The sequence below is a fragment of the Osmerus mordax genome, chromosome 8, assembly GCF_038355195.1.
Source record: "Osmerus mordax isolate fOsmMor3 chromosome 8, fOsmMor3.pri, whole genome shotgun sequence".
NCBI classification, from domain to species: domain Eukaryota; kingdom Metazoa; phylum Chordata; class Actinopteri; order Osmeriformes; family Osmeridae; genus Osmerus; species Osmerus mordax.
Genome location: NC_090057.1, coordinates 18383133 through 18396778, shown reverse-complemented (window position 1 = coordinate 18396778; position 13646 = coordinate 18383133). Strand labels below are relative to the sequence as shown.

General features: G+C 40.6%; 3 protein-coding genes across 6 annotated transcripts; 2 read left to right on the top strand and 1 right to left on the bottom strand.

Moving 5' to 3' along the window:
* The first annotated feature begins 716 nt into the window (after positions 1-716).
* Positions 717-1830, top strand: ttc32 (tetratricopeptide repeat domain 32). Its single transcript, XM_067241531.1, has 3 exons — positions 717-897; positions 1031-1197; positions 1439-1830. The coding sequence occupies exons 1-3, from the start codon at positions 785-787 to the stop codon at positions 1564-1566; spliced, it is 408 nt and encodes a 135-aa protein (XP_067097632.1). The 5' UTR covers positions 717-784; the 3' UTR covers positions 1567-1830.
* Positions 1831-2575: 745 nt separating this feature from the next.
* Positions 2576-6979, top strand: LOC136947448 (uncharacterized). 2 transcript variants are annotated; one of them, XM_067241530.1, is made up of 21 exons: positions 2576-2698; positions 2769-2845; positions 2925-3020; positions 3090-3214; positions 3291-3434; positions 3540-3638; positions 3723-3887; positions 3953-4049; positions 4124-4341; positions 4414-4570; positions 4657-4865; positions 4944-5061; positions 5148-5347; positions 5428-5539; positions 5612-5781; positions 5848-5936; positions 6007-6137; positions 6211-6400; positions 6479-6620; positions 6684-6807; positions 6883-6979. In XM_067241530.1, the coding sequence occupies exons 1-21, from the start codon at positions 2676-2678 to the stop codon at positions 6957-6959; spliced, it is 2763 nt and encodes a 920-aa protein (XP_067097631.1). In that variant the 5' UTR covers positions 2576-2675; the 3' UTR covers positions 6960-6979. The 2 variants fall into 2 exon arrangements, with proteins under 2 accessions (XP_067097631.1, XP_067097630.1); XM_067241529.1 differs by having other exon boundaries at positions 3540-3887.
* Positions 6980-9483: 2504 nt separating this feature from the next.
* On the bottom strand, positions 9484-13196 carry LOC136948005 (putative nuclease HARBI1). Of its 3 annotated transcripts, XM_067242260.1 has the most exons (13): positions 12822-13196; positions 12470-12540; positions 12206-12382; positions 12054-12115; positions 11885-11971; positions 11756-11797; positions 11514-11687; positions 11416-11434; positions 11021-11069; positions 10746-10915; positions 10561-10676; positions 10353-10464; positions 9484-10258 (listed from the first exon to the last, which is right to left on the bottom strand). In XM_067242260.1, the coding sequence occupies exons 1-13, from the start codon at positions 12977-12979 to the stop codon at positions 9888-9890; spliced, it is 1608 nt and encodes a 535-aa protein (XP_067098361.1). In that variant the 5' UTR covers positions 12980-13196; the 3' UTR covers positions 9484-9887. The 3 variants fall into 3 exon arrangements, with proteins under 3 accessions (XP_067098361.1, XP_067098359.1, XP_067098360.1); XM_067242258.1 differs by having other exon boundaries at positions 10746-11069; XM_067242259.1 differs by having other exon boundaries at positions 10561-10652; positions 10746-11069.
* Positions 13197-13646: the final 450 nt, after the last annotated feature.

Below are 13646 nucleotides of genomic sequence, written 5' to 3'. Positions count from 1 at the left end.
AATGAACGAATAGTTCACGAACGACACATCACTAATTTACAGTAGAAAAATAAGTTGATGTTGAACTATTCTTGTATACGGACACCACAGTGAAAGCTGACATTGTCCCAAACCACCATTATAAACAAGTGTGAACAATTTTGAGTCATTGTGTTTTTACAGATGACAACTGTGTTGAAGTTGTGGTTACTGTTTGCCGCCTGTGTTTACCATTTTGCAGCACGAGTGCATCACAGTGAAAAATGTTTTTAGAGAATGAGAATGTGTTTAGAGTTTTGCCAAAAGAGTGTCTGATTCGTCAAATGGGTTTAAGCCACTGAACATTTGATTCAGAGAATGGGGTTTAGTATTTTAGCAATTGTGAAAAACTGTAATAGCATATACTTTCTTTTTTAGAAGGACATACTTTTTTTCACCTGGAGGTCATATTGGGAATTTAGCATACTGCTTATGGGGCTGACGTGTTGAAGAACTAAGCTGCAGTTGAGTCGTGTTTCTTCTCTGGAAGTTTAATGTTTCTTCAATGCAACAAGCCACTCAATCATCCTTCCAAGCCGGCAATAATTGAGACATAGTTTACAATTTCTTTTACAAATAAAAGGGAAATGATCATTTGTTTAGAAATTCTCTGCCACGTAGCTGTCCTTGGTTCTACCGTGCCACCTGCTGGCCACATATTTCGCTACTACGAAACTGCGTCACATCCTTCAAGACGGAGCAGTTATATAGAGAAAAACAGTAACATTTGCAATCGCCTAAAAGGTTGCTCGTTCCCCCATCATTTATGGAACAAGATACTCAAACTCTTGAACATGCCCACGTTGAGTTCAAAAAACGTAATTTTAAACAGGCAGAGGATCTATATACAAAGTTTATTTCATCCTGTTTGCAAACAAGGTAGGCTAGCTAACGCGTGTCTTTTGTGTTACAGGCAAGCTTTAGCCTAGCTAATCAATTGCTTCTCAGGAAGTGTTTAGTCACATCATGCATGCACTATATATATATAATATATATATTTATATATTCACAGAAAATGTGAGGCCAGTGCTCTCGCTTCTGCTCTAAACAACCGTGGGCAAATAAAGTACTTCAGAGTAGACTTCAATGAGGCAATTGAAGACTACACTTCTGCAATCAACGCCAATTCTCAGTTTGAGTTACCTTTCTACAACAGAGGACTCATTCACTACCGATTGGGTAAATATCACTACGTTTTATGAAAGAACTTGGAAAATACAGAACTCTTGGTCATATTTTTGATATTCGTGTGTTCATATACACTCACACATTGTCCTATCTGCTCACAAGATGGAGTTGTTAATTCATATTTGTCAATGAGGTTTTTCCATGGAAGTGCACTTACAATTATTCTGACCGTTATAGTTTTGATTGCAACATTCATGTTTGTTATTGAATATGATTTAACTTTGTCTTACAGGTTTTCCCCAAAAAGCTGAACATGACTTCAAGAGAGTACTAGAGCTCAATGCTAATTTTGAAGATGCCAAAACAAGCTTAAAACAAACTTTATTGGACCGACAGCACAAGATTGATAGAGGATATTAAGATTGTAAACATATTGAAAAAGAATCTACCCAATTAGTACCTCTGATCCAACAAATTTCAATGGGTCCATAATTGTAGAATGTTTAAATTGTTTTACTTTTTCTGATTAACATGAATGCAATAACAATGGATAACTAATTGCTACTATGACTGTAATATACTATGCTGGAATTTACACTGGAACATATGCACTTTTAAATGAATGTGACAAATTGCTATGCTCAAATAAATTCATAGAATCCTCTTGCATGGGCAAACTTGAAAGGCTTGTGTAGGTCTGCTGTAATCCACTGATGTAGACCAAGCCAAGTTTCGCGTGCTACTGTAATGTCTCAAAAGGTAAAGGTTACAGTACTGCCATCCTATAGTATGTTAGACAAAGGATGCCTTACAGTGCGTAAAAATATAACATTTGGTTGCATTTCACATGGTTCAACCCATTAGTTGAAAAATGTATTCTTGTGTCCTCCAAACATATACTTAAAGATCATCGTACATATTGATAGTGCTTCCTGTCCCAGTACTGAAGGAGGTGTGTTAAAATACTTTCATACTTTAAACAACACAGGCACGGAGGATATGTGTGTATGCTTTCCTTTTAATACTCTTTCGAGATGTAGCCTACAACGTAATAGGGCATGCTACTAATATGGATGCGACGGGTAATAATAATTATCTTGAAGACTGCTTATTTCATCGGTAACGTGTAATTTTCAAGTCTGTAATGGTTGGCCTATCAGCGATGGCAAAACTGGACCTCCATACATTGGGCCTACCAAGGTCAGCCCAATGTATTATTATTTGTAATATTAATATCCTTTCAGATAATAATGTTTCTGGGTTGCATATTATTTCTGGGCAGTAGTCAAAGATTAAGAGGAATCGGGAAAGGGTTTTGGAGGTGACCTTAGTCAGTCCTCTAATAGTTAACTACAAAATCGGGGTTTCTAATTGGTAATGATCGCCACCTGTATGACTTGAACTGCTGCCATAATAAAGTGTTGGTGAGTCACTGTAGCAATCAGTGTGGTGAATTTGGTGTGGGGTAGTGTTGGTATTTCTGACTAGAGCTCTATCTCTTACAAGCAACTTGCTCTGTCTAATTTGATATGATGCATGCATTTGAATATCAGTAAGTAACTTTAAAACAACCTTTATTCTCTCTACAAAGAATATATCTTATGTATTTTGTACTTTCTTAGCACAACATGGATTGTGATGCTAGCTGTTGCAGTTTCTAGTCAGAAACAGCCAGGTTTAAGTCAATCTTCACAACCAAGTAAGGGTCTATTTTAAGAAGATGCACATTTCACATACACCATGGTGGCTATATTTGTGTCTAACCCAACAATCTTCAGACAGTGGTTTGCGGGCCAACTGTCTTGGAAATGTCATGCGGCTGAGTTTGGATAAGTCTCTGGCGGTTGGGAATCTTCTTGAAGTTGATGCTATTAGTAAGTATTTTGTGTTTTTATAATGTGGTTCTGTTTTGAGAGCTTCATCCCTGTATGCTATTCTTTCAGATGGCACTGATGTCATACCGCTTACACCCAGACTGGCTGCACAGTGTGGATACAGCATGGAGTCTGACCCATGGGGCAACACTAAAATATATTCCTCCTTGTTTGGCTGTTATGCTGGAAGCAAGGTCATTTTAAATCTTCCCTCTAGCCATTTTGTTTGACTAAATGAATTTAAAGCTGATCCAGACTTGGGTTTTATAGGAGGCTGGTACATTCAGCCTTGGACTGAATCTCAGAATGTCAGGGGATCTTAAGTTGGATGAGGCTACTTATGTTGTGACAAAAACATGCAACTATCGTTCATTGGCCACACGGCACATTCTCTGTGAAAGGAACTATATAGAGGTGGGTCATCAAGGTTTCAAATCTAATTAGGCTACTTAAAACATCTGCACCAATGGATAAGTGTTACTATTTTCAGTCTCTCCAGTGTATGCCCCTTTCTTTCAGGTGTCAACCCAGTTGTTCAAGCCTCAGATTGCAAAGAACATACTGGGTCATGATGATGACTTCACTGATGATGCTGGGCAGGATTCAGTCAAATATTATGTACATTATTATTATTATTATTATTATGTGTATTTATTTTTACACTTGTGTGCAGTTGTGTTAACATTTCTCCCCATGCCACAGGCCAGTGCCTCACCAAATGACATCTGGAAGTTGATGTTCTTTACTCCTGAACCAAAAGTCATGCTGCTCAATGAGGCTAAGAAGGCTGGCTATGGTGTCAAGTCTACAGAACATCGCTTGGTGCTGCGAAGTCCCTTCAACTCAGCAGAGACTTACATAGAGAATGTTAGTAACTGTCCACAGCAATTGGTTCCTGCAATTGTTATCCATCTAATTATTTATTCCATTAGGTGGCTGGGGTTCCCATGGAAGTGTTTAGTGTTAGCACTTACTACGTACCCATTTATGGCTTGAATATTGTGGACTCTGATGCTGCCTGTCCTACTGGTTAGTGTGCTTCTTAATGTACATGTAAAGTACAAAATTCACCTTTTTGTCAATATTGACAGAGTCTTTCACAGGTGGCTTGATTTTCACTGACAAGACAATCACTTGGCATGTACCCCGCCGCATTACACCTGTAATCAAAGGTGCCGTTAAGATTTTGAAGATGTACATGGGCATTGATGGACAGAGACTGGACAAATACCAGATGGCTGCCAGAAAATACACCTTGTCGTCCACAGAATTTCACATAGTCATTGAGCTCCCAATAGGAACACCTGATGGGTACTACAAGGTTGGTCAGTGTACTTCAACCTAATGCAAGTTTTTGCTTGTCATTCACTCATTCGCTTTCACTGCACTGCAGAGTCTTGCCCCAGATGATCAGTATCACATCACCTTTACCGTTGAGCCCATGTTGGAACTGGTGTGGCGTGAAGAGAGTACTCAAACTGACACAAAATATAAGGTCCTCTTTCCTATTACAACTCCCCTGATGTCCTGGCCTACTCAGTTCACAGGCAGTGAGTCTGGATCATTGATGATAAATTTAGGCTTTCTGTTTATGACGTCAACATGTACATTTGCAATCCTTCTCAATACATTTCAGATGCAGTTCCTGAGGAGAGGTTATTTGAAATCCTCTTGGGTACTTTTCTCCCTGATGTGGAGCTGATAAACATCACCTTCAATACTGGGGTCTTTTCTGTGGCAGAGTGCAACGTGAAAGGGTTCGACGTTAAAGAGCACAGATTTCCGAATGGCTCAAAGTCATTCTATCTGAAAGTGCCCTTCTTTGAGGATGCAGTCCTTGTGCATGTATGGCCAAGTCATTTGAAGTTAATATATAAAGGGTTGTGTTTGCTCTTCTGAGTGGTCTCTTCCCAATATAAACAGAATCCTGTACCTTTGCTCACAACCTACATCCTGCCTATGACCTTTGGACTGCTCATCCTGCCTGAAGAAACTCCATTCTCCCATGTAGCAAAGGCAGAGGTTTCTTTGCAGGATGTTGGTGAGAAATTCACACCCCTTCAGCTTTAAGTTGACAAGGCAAATGTGTTTACTGCATTCATGGTTTTGCTGACTTGTCTCCTTCAGTTCCCCCTGCGATTACTGGTACATGTGACCCGGGGTACTTCTATGTCACTGTTGGGTATGGAAGCCAAGGCCACAACTTTAGAACCATGATTGGCGAGAGGGAGCTCACCAGTAAGCTGGGTGAGACGTATGGGCTAATGAGCAACAGCACTCACTTCAGTTTTGTGGTGCCGTACAGTAGTGCTGACTCCATATTTGAGGTACAGTGAACTTTCTGCCTTGATATTAACGCATAATTCCTGCTAAATATTGCTATTACAACACCATCTTGCTTTTACAGATGGTTATGTCTACTTCAGTCAGAGCCCGAATTGATTTGGAGCTGGTGGCCTCCAATAACTGGAAGCTTAATGACTTCTCGTTGTCCTGCAGCTTTCCCTTGACAACAACTGGTATGTTCCAAGTTAATCAAAACATGTTCCCCTTCAGTGATGGATAGTTATTAACTCTTTTGTTCTTTGTAGAGTGTTACTCTAATGGCACAATGACTGCCTTGGCTATGAAAGTGGAGTCTGTTCCCAATATGATCCTCAGTCATCTGACCCTGAGAGATGATTCCTGTAAACCGAACAGTAGCAACAACCGTTTTGCTTACTTTTCCTTCGGTGTGAACAGTTGCGGAACCACAAGAACGGTAAAATTGCTCAGGCGTTACTTATAATGGACTTGTTGACTGCTGGGAATAACTCTTTATTTTCAGATGCTTGGCAACATTATGGTGTATGAGAATGACATTTCGTTGGATCTCAAGAGCTACACCAGCAAGTATCCAGATGTGGCATATTACAAGTAAGTGCCTCATTGTTTTGGGTGGGTGAGGTTCCTCTGGTGCTGTATTCACTGCTGTATAACTTTCTAGGCAAACTGTTTCCTGCTACTATCTGGTCAATGTCACCGAGACCATGGCGTTCCGTACCCGGCCGAGGGTAAAGGATCCATCTGCTGACATTGGAATGGGATATTTGATTGTCCAAATGAGATTGGCTCAGGGTAATGGAACATAAAGGTTTTCTTTAGGGGTGCCTTCTGTAGACCCCTGTCTGATTACTTGTCTACTTTTCAGATGAGTCATATAAGCTGTTCTATCAAGTGGAGGACTACCCAGTGGCTAAGTATTTGAGACAGCCCCTGTACATTGAGGTTGAATTAATGCAGTCCATGGATATCAAAATTGAGCTTGTTCTTGAGAACTGCTGGGCAACCCAACACAAAGACAGGAGCTCTCTGCCTAGATGGAATCTCATTGTTGACAGGCAATTTCTAAAATAAAAATTCTGAATTGAGTCCTAATCATATCTTGGATTCCTTAGTGACTTGTCTTTTCCTTTCAGCTGTGCGAACCTTGATGACCCCTACTCGACAGTTTTCCATCCTGTGGAGTTTGACTCAAGGGTCAACATCCCTGCTCATGTGAAGCGCTTTTCTGTCAACATGTTCACCTTCGTTACCGATGAGGTGGTTCTGAAAGAAAACGTAAGAGACCTTAAGGCCTTACTTGCAACTAGATGTTTTGGTAATTTTGTTTTATCCCTGTAGATTTTTGTACATTGCAATGCTGTTCTTTGCGACTCCAACAATCCATCATATGGAGTATGTAGTAGCCAGTGTGTGAACCCGGCAAAGACTGGTGCCAAAAAATCCTGGACAGCTGATCTTAAAGGTAATTTGAAGTGGGAGGGAAAGGGATGGATGACTGGGACCAACTGAAACATTAACACCATGTTTCCTGTTCCAGGGTCCAGAAATATCAATTACCAGGTGCAAGGTGAACAACTTTCCTCAGGACCTATACTACTCTCTGAACCTGAATAAAATTTAAGTCTTAATTTGTGGCCCTGCAGTATTTTCTGACTTTAGGCTGACTTTGGGCTGCATCACAATACCCACACTAACAGTATGTTCCTGTCCTGTATGTGAGTTAACATTCTATTCTGACCACAACCCATTGTACAGCCAAGGGGCATCAACCATGGCCAAGCCAGGGGCACAACCCTATCTTTAGTGCAAGACAGTTATGAATAGTATCTCTACTGAATGCACAGGGGCCAGTGGTTCAAAAAGTTTAATCTTGACTTTGAAATCTCATGTTTTGCTATCAGGATCAGGTAATCCATTTTACATTTGTACTTTTTTCAACGCAACATTGGAATGGCTCACCCTGATCCAGATCAACTTTTCAAGATTACCAAACTTGGATTCCCAGTGTTGTAAATTGGACTACGTATGCCAATGTAGTAGGCTAGCCAAGTCCATAACAGGTTCAATAGCCAGGGTCCGTCAAGTGTTTTGAATTGGAAGACAGAAAAAAGACAAAATGAAACAGAGCCATTTGACTCACAAACAAATATACATTCACAAATGCAATGTGAATATTTTGAACATCAAAATCAGCAAAAGGCTAAATTTCCAATAGTTAACAATTTTAACAACTTTCAAAGTTGGTCTTCGGTTGTGGAGAGACCTGCTTTTTGAAACTCCTTTTAGGAGGCAGATCTCAAGTCTGGCTTTGGTTTGCTGAAGTTGGGAAAGTGATTTGTTCCTCTGCCAGACAAATCTGTACTTCTGATCTTACATATAAATTACATGATGCAAAGTTTAATTTGACAAATTTCAAGTTTTATTACATTTTGTTCCTGAAATCCACCTTGAATCCACCCTTCTGCTGGGATCAGAATGATTAAAAAAAACTTTTTTTCAAAGGTATCCCAATCCTAATAAGTTTTGAACAACACATATTGAAGGTTTGATCCAGATCAAAACCAAGACTGGATTACATGATCTAATCCAATTTTAGTGTTTTATTTTGAACAACCCATTTTCAAAATTTGATCCAATCCAAAAGCCGAAATCCGATCACTTCTGAACAACTGGCCCCTGGTTCTGCAGCTGCCCATAAAGTACATCTTAACTTGTCTTATTTTCTTATCTTATTAATGTATTATTTGAAGAATGTACACATTAAAGCGGTGGTATTTCTTCTTCCTATTGTAACACTAGGCCCCTTCTCACCTTAACAGTGGAATACCTGGTCAATATAATTGCTGCTACCCCCCTCACCAAGAAGACCCCACCCCCTTCATCAGGAAGATTGGTGGAAGTTTGAACTCTGAACTGTAATTTTGGTAAAACCTAATTTTACAATTGCTCTGAAGGTATGTTGGGGGTCATATGGCTGAGCGGTTAGGGAGTTGGGCTATTAATCAGAAGGTTGTTTGTTTCGATTCCCGGCCATGCAAAATGACGTGTCCTTGGGTAAGGCACTTCACCCTACTTGCCTTGGGGAGAATGTCCCTGTACTTACTGTAAGTCGCTCTGGATAAGAGCGTCTGCTAAATGTAAATGTATGTTAGGCTATGTTTCATAATTATTTCGTATTGATTATCTTACTATTTAGATAGTAAACTATCATTTTGCATTAAAGATTGCTGGTTCTTTTACGTATCTCTCACTAAGGCGGTGAAAACCTTGAGCTAGTTGGATTGATATGGATATTATGTTTATAGACATACACTTTTGAATAAGACTTTATTTATAGCACATTTCATACAAGACTTGCAGCTCAAGGTGCTTTACATAAAATCAATGTAGCCTGGCGAAATCGAACCAGCACAGGGGCCTGTTGCACAAAACTAGGATAAGGGATTAAGCCAGGATATCTTGGTGATCCTGGCTCAATTGATCCGTAATCCGGTTGCACTAAAGATGGATAGGGGGCAGGAGGATATGTTATGGTATAAATTACCATGGAGATTTATTCTGTGGAGCTAGCCTGCTCCAGACCAGGCTAAATTCCAGGATCTATTTAATCTCATCCCTAATGTCAGTCAGCAGTCACCACAAATGGAAACCAATAGTTATTTCACTGCTCACTATACATTGTTATCACATATAACTAGACCCACTGTCATTATTTAAACGTTTGTGATCATTAATTTCAATGATTTTGGATAAAAAATGATTTTTAGATGATGTTGCTATCATTAGATAATTTACAGTTTCCCATAGACTATAAGGCTATATATAAAATGATAGAATATTAGGGCCACAGAGGGGAAAAAAACACAAGTCATAATATTGTAACCAGTTGTTTTAAAGGAGGACAGTTGTTAAAATGACAGATGTGGGGCATTTCGTGAAATTGTACTTCAGTATGGTTTCATAAACAAAGACATGCTGATGTGCCAGAATATTAAGTATCACATTGTCATAAGTATCAAAACTGTAAAAACAATATGTAGCTTTTCTGCAGAAAGAACCAGCCTCATAAATTTATGACTTTATCCTTTTTCTTCAGTGTGGCCCTAGTACTCTGTCATATAAACAAATACACATTCCATATGAATATAAAAACACAATGTGTAACATTATGTTCCTTTATTGAATAAGGACAAAACAAAGCAGGTAAACCATCAGCTCCTTTCGAAACTGAAGTCACAGTGACTCTACAAGATGGAAAGCACAGAATCCAAGCATATTATACAAAATGATACATACACATTCAAAGGTCTGTATATAACACACCCTGCATGTCTGCACACTAAAATAAATGCAGGACAAATCCATACACATCAACTGAACAGACAAATGAATGGATGCAGTAGCCTCCCTGCAGCCTTGTATTACACACAGTATACCGCACAAACATCATAAGAGGCCAAATTCGTAAAAAAACGAACCCAAAAAAACCCAAATTCCTCTGCCACCGCAGGACATATTTAACCAAAATTGAAAGCACACATACTAACTAAAATAATTCAACACATATTGGTCCCTCAGCAGCCGACCACTGTCGTCATCAGGGAAGATTGCCGGATTGTCCCAGTCCATGGCTGGTGGCACTCTGGGGGCCCTCTCCTTCCTCAGGCAGGCCACATTGTGGAGGACAGCACAAGCCACAGTAATATCACATGCCCTAACAGGGCTGACCCTTAATTTGTGAAGGCAGTGAAAGCGTGCCTTCAGGAGGCCAAAGGTCATTTCAACTCTGGCCCTGGTCCTGGCATGGGCATGGTTGTAGGCCTGCTGTGCTTCCTGGGGGTCTGTGAAAGGTGTCAGGAGAAAAGGCTGGCAGCCATACCCCCTGTCTCCCAGCAACACACCAGAGAATTCACCTGTCAACACAAAATCTCATCATTACTACCTCATAAACACAGTGATATTCTTGACACAGCCATGATGGTTATAAATAGGGGTTGTGTGGCTTACCTTGTGATAGGCACTGATAGATTTCAGAGGCCCGAAAGATTCTGGAGTCATGGACTGAGCCAGGCCATTTTGCCACAACATTGCTGATCACACAGTCAGCATTGCAGACCATCTGAAATCATAAGATGAGGAATATTACACCAATCAATGCACATCACTGGCAATGCAGAGTGTTCGTCAATGGACAATATCAAAAAGTTATGTTCACCTGAACATTAATGCTGTGAAAGGATTTCCTATTCACAAAATCGGCCTCATGGGCACCTGAGGGGGCTTTTATCCTTATGTGTGTGCAGTCCACTGCACCAATGACATTGGGGAAACCTGTCACACAAAGTAATGAGTATCCTACTATGTGTTAACAGTTGTCCTGTAATTTGTAGATCCTCTTACCTGCAATCCTATAGAACTCCTCTTTGATGTCACAGAGTCTTCTGTGGCCAGGGAAGGAGATGAAGACATCTGCTAATGCTTTGATAGCCAGACACACACTCCTTATTGTGCGGCAAATTGTGGCCTTGTTCAGCTGTTCTGCATCCCCCACTGAGTACAGGAAGGCTCCACTAGCAAAAAAGCGCAAGGCCACACAAACCATTTGCTCCACACTCAGTGCATGGCTCCGTGCAGTGCGGTGCTTAATCCTGGGACCCAGTAGTCTGCATAGATACCTGATGCCATCTGCAGAAAACCTGTATCTTTCATATAGATGGTCATCAGGGAAGGCCAGTGGGTCCAACCGGTCCCTGAAGACCCTTTCTCGCCTGAAGGCTCTCCTCAGCACAAGTGCTTCTTCATCCACCACATCTCGCACGAATGGGCATGCCATTGTCAGAGCAGAAAGGAACACACAATTTTGGGCCTTCATATAGGCTAGTGGCCACACCTGGTGCTGGGGGGGTGGGCAAAAGAGGGCGATGCCTTATAACGATGACTTGGTTGTACTGATTGCTGGGAAAATAAAAAAAACCTTAGAAAGATGCCACCGTCCTGTGTGCTCACAATAAGAGCTCATATGTCATGGCTCACTTGACTTTACGAGAATATACCTAATTTTTATTTTCAGCTGTGTCATCTTCTTGGAGCTGGGGGAGGAAAGAAAAATAATGATTAATACATTTGTGTTACAGTTAGCATACAGTGTACATTGAAGGCATATCTCACCTCCCTCTCAAGTTTTTTTATTTCAAGGTCCAGTTTCCTAATTGTCCTCTTTTTTATTTCGGACTCCAGTGCAAGATTTTCCATCTTTTTCTTCTTGTACTGAATGTCTATGTCTGCCAGTTCTATTTGGCGCCGGAGGTGGTTGCCATACAACTTTCTGATAGCTTGTGAGCTCTGTGAACACAATACAATTAGCGCAGCTGGAATTTGGCAGGATGTGGTGTCCTTTTATTAATACGCACTATGTTGCCAGGCTGGTTTTCCCACTGTATAGCATCTGGGTCCTGTAAAAGAAATTAGATTTTTTGATTTTGATGAGGACTCCTCACCATTGTAGAGTAAATAGTACTTTCACAGTCTTAACATGATACCTCATGCCTTCTGGAATCCAGAGAGATGGTCTCCTCCTCATCATCGTCTCCATCATGTGCTGTTGCTGCTGCACTGGGGCCTTCACCCTATCACATTTAATCGGATTCATATTGAAGCTAGTAGACAAGACATGCCAGGCCTACAGTATGCCTTTGATGGAGTACTCACTGGATCAGCATCGTCTGGTGCTTGTGCTGGTGGCTCTAACAGGAACACAGTGCTGCCAGACACTGCAAGGCAATAGGTAAACCAAAGTCAGACAGTCCAAATTGATTCAATATGAATGTGGTTGTATCCCATGTAGAGATGGAAGGACATACCTTGAATGAAGCGGGTGGCATCTTGGGAGGAACCTATGCTCGTCTCTTTCCCCCCAGGGATCCCCTCTAAGACGGGCCTGCCTTTATTTAGCTCCAAGGCCATGTCCTCTGCTGGGGTAAGGTCAGCCTTTGGTGACCCACCACCCGTGCCTTGTCTGTGGGTATTCTTTTTCACTGCTAAAACAGTACAGACAATGTGTGAGCAGGCACCTTCTGGGTACAATATATGCTTGTGCTTTGTTAAATATTAGTCAGGGACCATACCATTCTGCAGAATGTTCTTGTATTTGATTTTGACCTGCTGCCATGTCCGTTTTGGCCCGTTCATGTTTAATCTACACACACACACACATATTTAATGGAGTCACACTGCAAAAAATTACTTGGTATTTTTGTCTTGTTTTCAGTAAAAATATCAAAAAATTTATCATAGCTTTATACAGTGTGATGGAGTTACTTTACACAATTTCACTCATATCTGCAGTGCATTTCAATAAAAAATTTAACCGTTTCATAATTACAGTACAACTGCATTTTTGGAGATGTGAATTAAATATTTGAATTGTAATTGTGATGTTTCAGCGGAGCGGTGAGTATGTAATTGTGCACTACTTACGCATTCAGGCGGTCTGCAATACTTTGCCACGCTTTTTCTCTTTGCTTTATCACTGTGGCGGTGTTGCCTTTCTTCTTAATTATATCTTTTACCTCCTCGTATGCCTCCATGAGGATTTGTGCTTCCGACGGGGAAAAGTACGCGGCTCTAGTTGCCATGGTAAATCAGTTAATCTGTGATCTGTGGCGGGGTCTATTTGAGTGAGCCGTGAGCGCGCACCTATCCAGGATTGGTTTCACCTGGCTTAATGAATCCGTGTCTGCTCATCCTGGCTTGGTCTTTGTGCAACCAATTAAGCCTGGACGCACATGTTTTGGCTTCATTGAGCTCAGCTGAGTCATTTATCCCGGATGTCTTAATTCTACTTTTGTGCAACAGGCCCCAGGACACAAATATATTTTTGGGGTCTTTATTCTGGACTATAAAAATGGTGTTCAGATAGATAATGAAAATAAAACAAACCTAGTATCGACCAAGATACTGCAATAGCATTACGATAACGTGTACACTATGCGTTTCTTTTTACTTAAGACTTAAGCGTGCAAAAATAACTATAGTGACTCCTGTATACACAAAGATAATTCACAATTAACATGTGTACATTGATAAACGGTAAATACATGTATTGAGCTTAATACACATAACTTACTAACCTGTTCAGATCCGTATTATAGAAAATAATAGCTCTCAGCCATGCGGCTAAATCTGGACAATCTCTGCACACAGTATCGTTAACATCCGATGAAAAACTAACATCAGTTTACAAAATTTTCGGGATTTATAGGCATCCATTACAATAAATGTTTACACGTTGATATTTTATGC

Coding starts and splice junctions, on each gene's coding strand:
- ttc32 (XM_067241531.1), top strand. CDS start 785: ATGGAACAAGATACTCAAACTCTTGAACATGCCCACGTTGAGTTCAAA. Junction 898..1,030: donor TCATCCTGTTTGCAAACAAG/GTAGGCTAGCTA, acceptor ATATATTCACAG/AAAATGTGAGGCCAGTGCTC. Junction 1,198..1,438: donor ACTCATTCACTACCGATTGG/GTAAATATCACT, acceptor TTTGTCTTACAG/GTTTTCCCCAAAAAGCTGAA.
- LOC136948005 (XM_067242258.1), bottom strand. CDS start 12,979: ATGGCAACTAGAGCCGCGTACTTTTCCCCGTCGGAAGCACAAATCCTC. Junction 11,688..11,755: donor AAAACCAGCCTGGCAACATA/GTGCGTATTAAT, acceptor TTGTGTTCACAG/AGCTCACAAGCTATCAGAAA. Junction 10,465..10,560: donor TTCACAGCATTAATGTTCAG/GTGAACATAACT, acceptor TTATGATTTCAG/ATGGTCTGCAATGCTGACTG.
- LOC136947448 (XM_067241529.1), top strand. CDS start 2,676: ATGATGCATGCATTTGAATATCA. Junction 4,866..4,943: donor AGGATGCAGTCCTTGTGCAT/GTATGGCCAAGT, acceptor CAATATAAACAG/AATCCTGTACCTTTGCTCAC. Junction 5,062..5,147: donor GGTTTCTTTGCAGGATGTTG/GTGAGAAATTCA, acceptor TGTCTCCTTCAG/TTCCCCCTGCGATTACTGGT.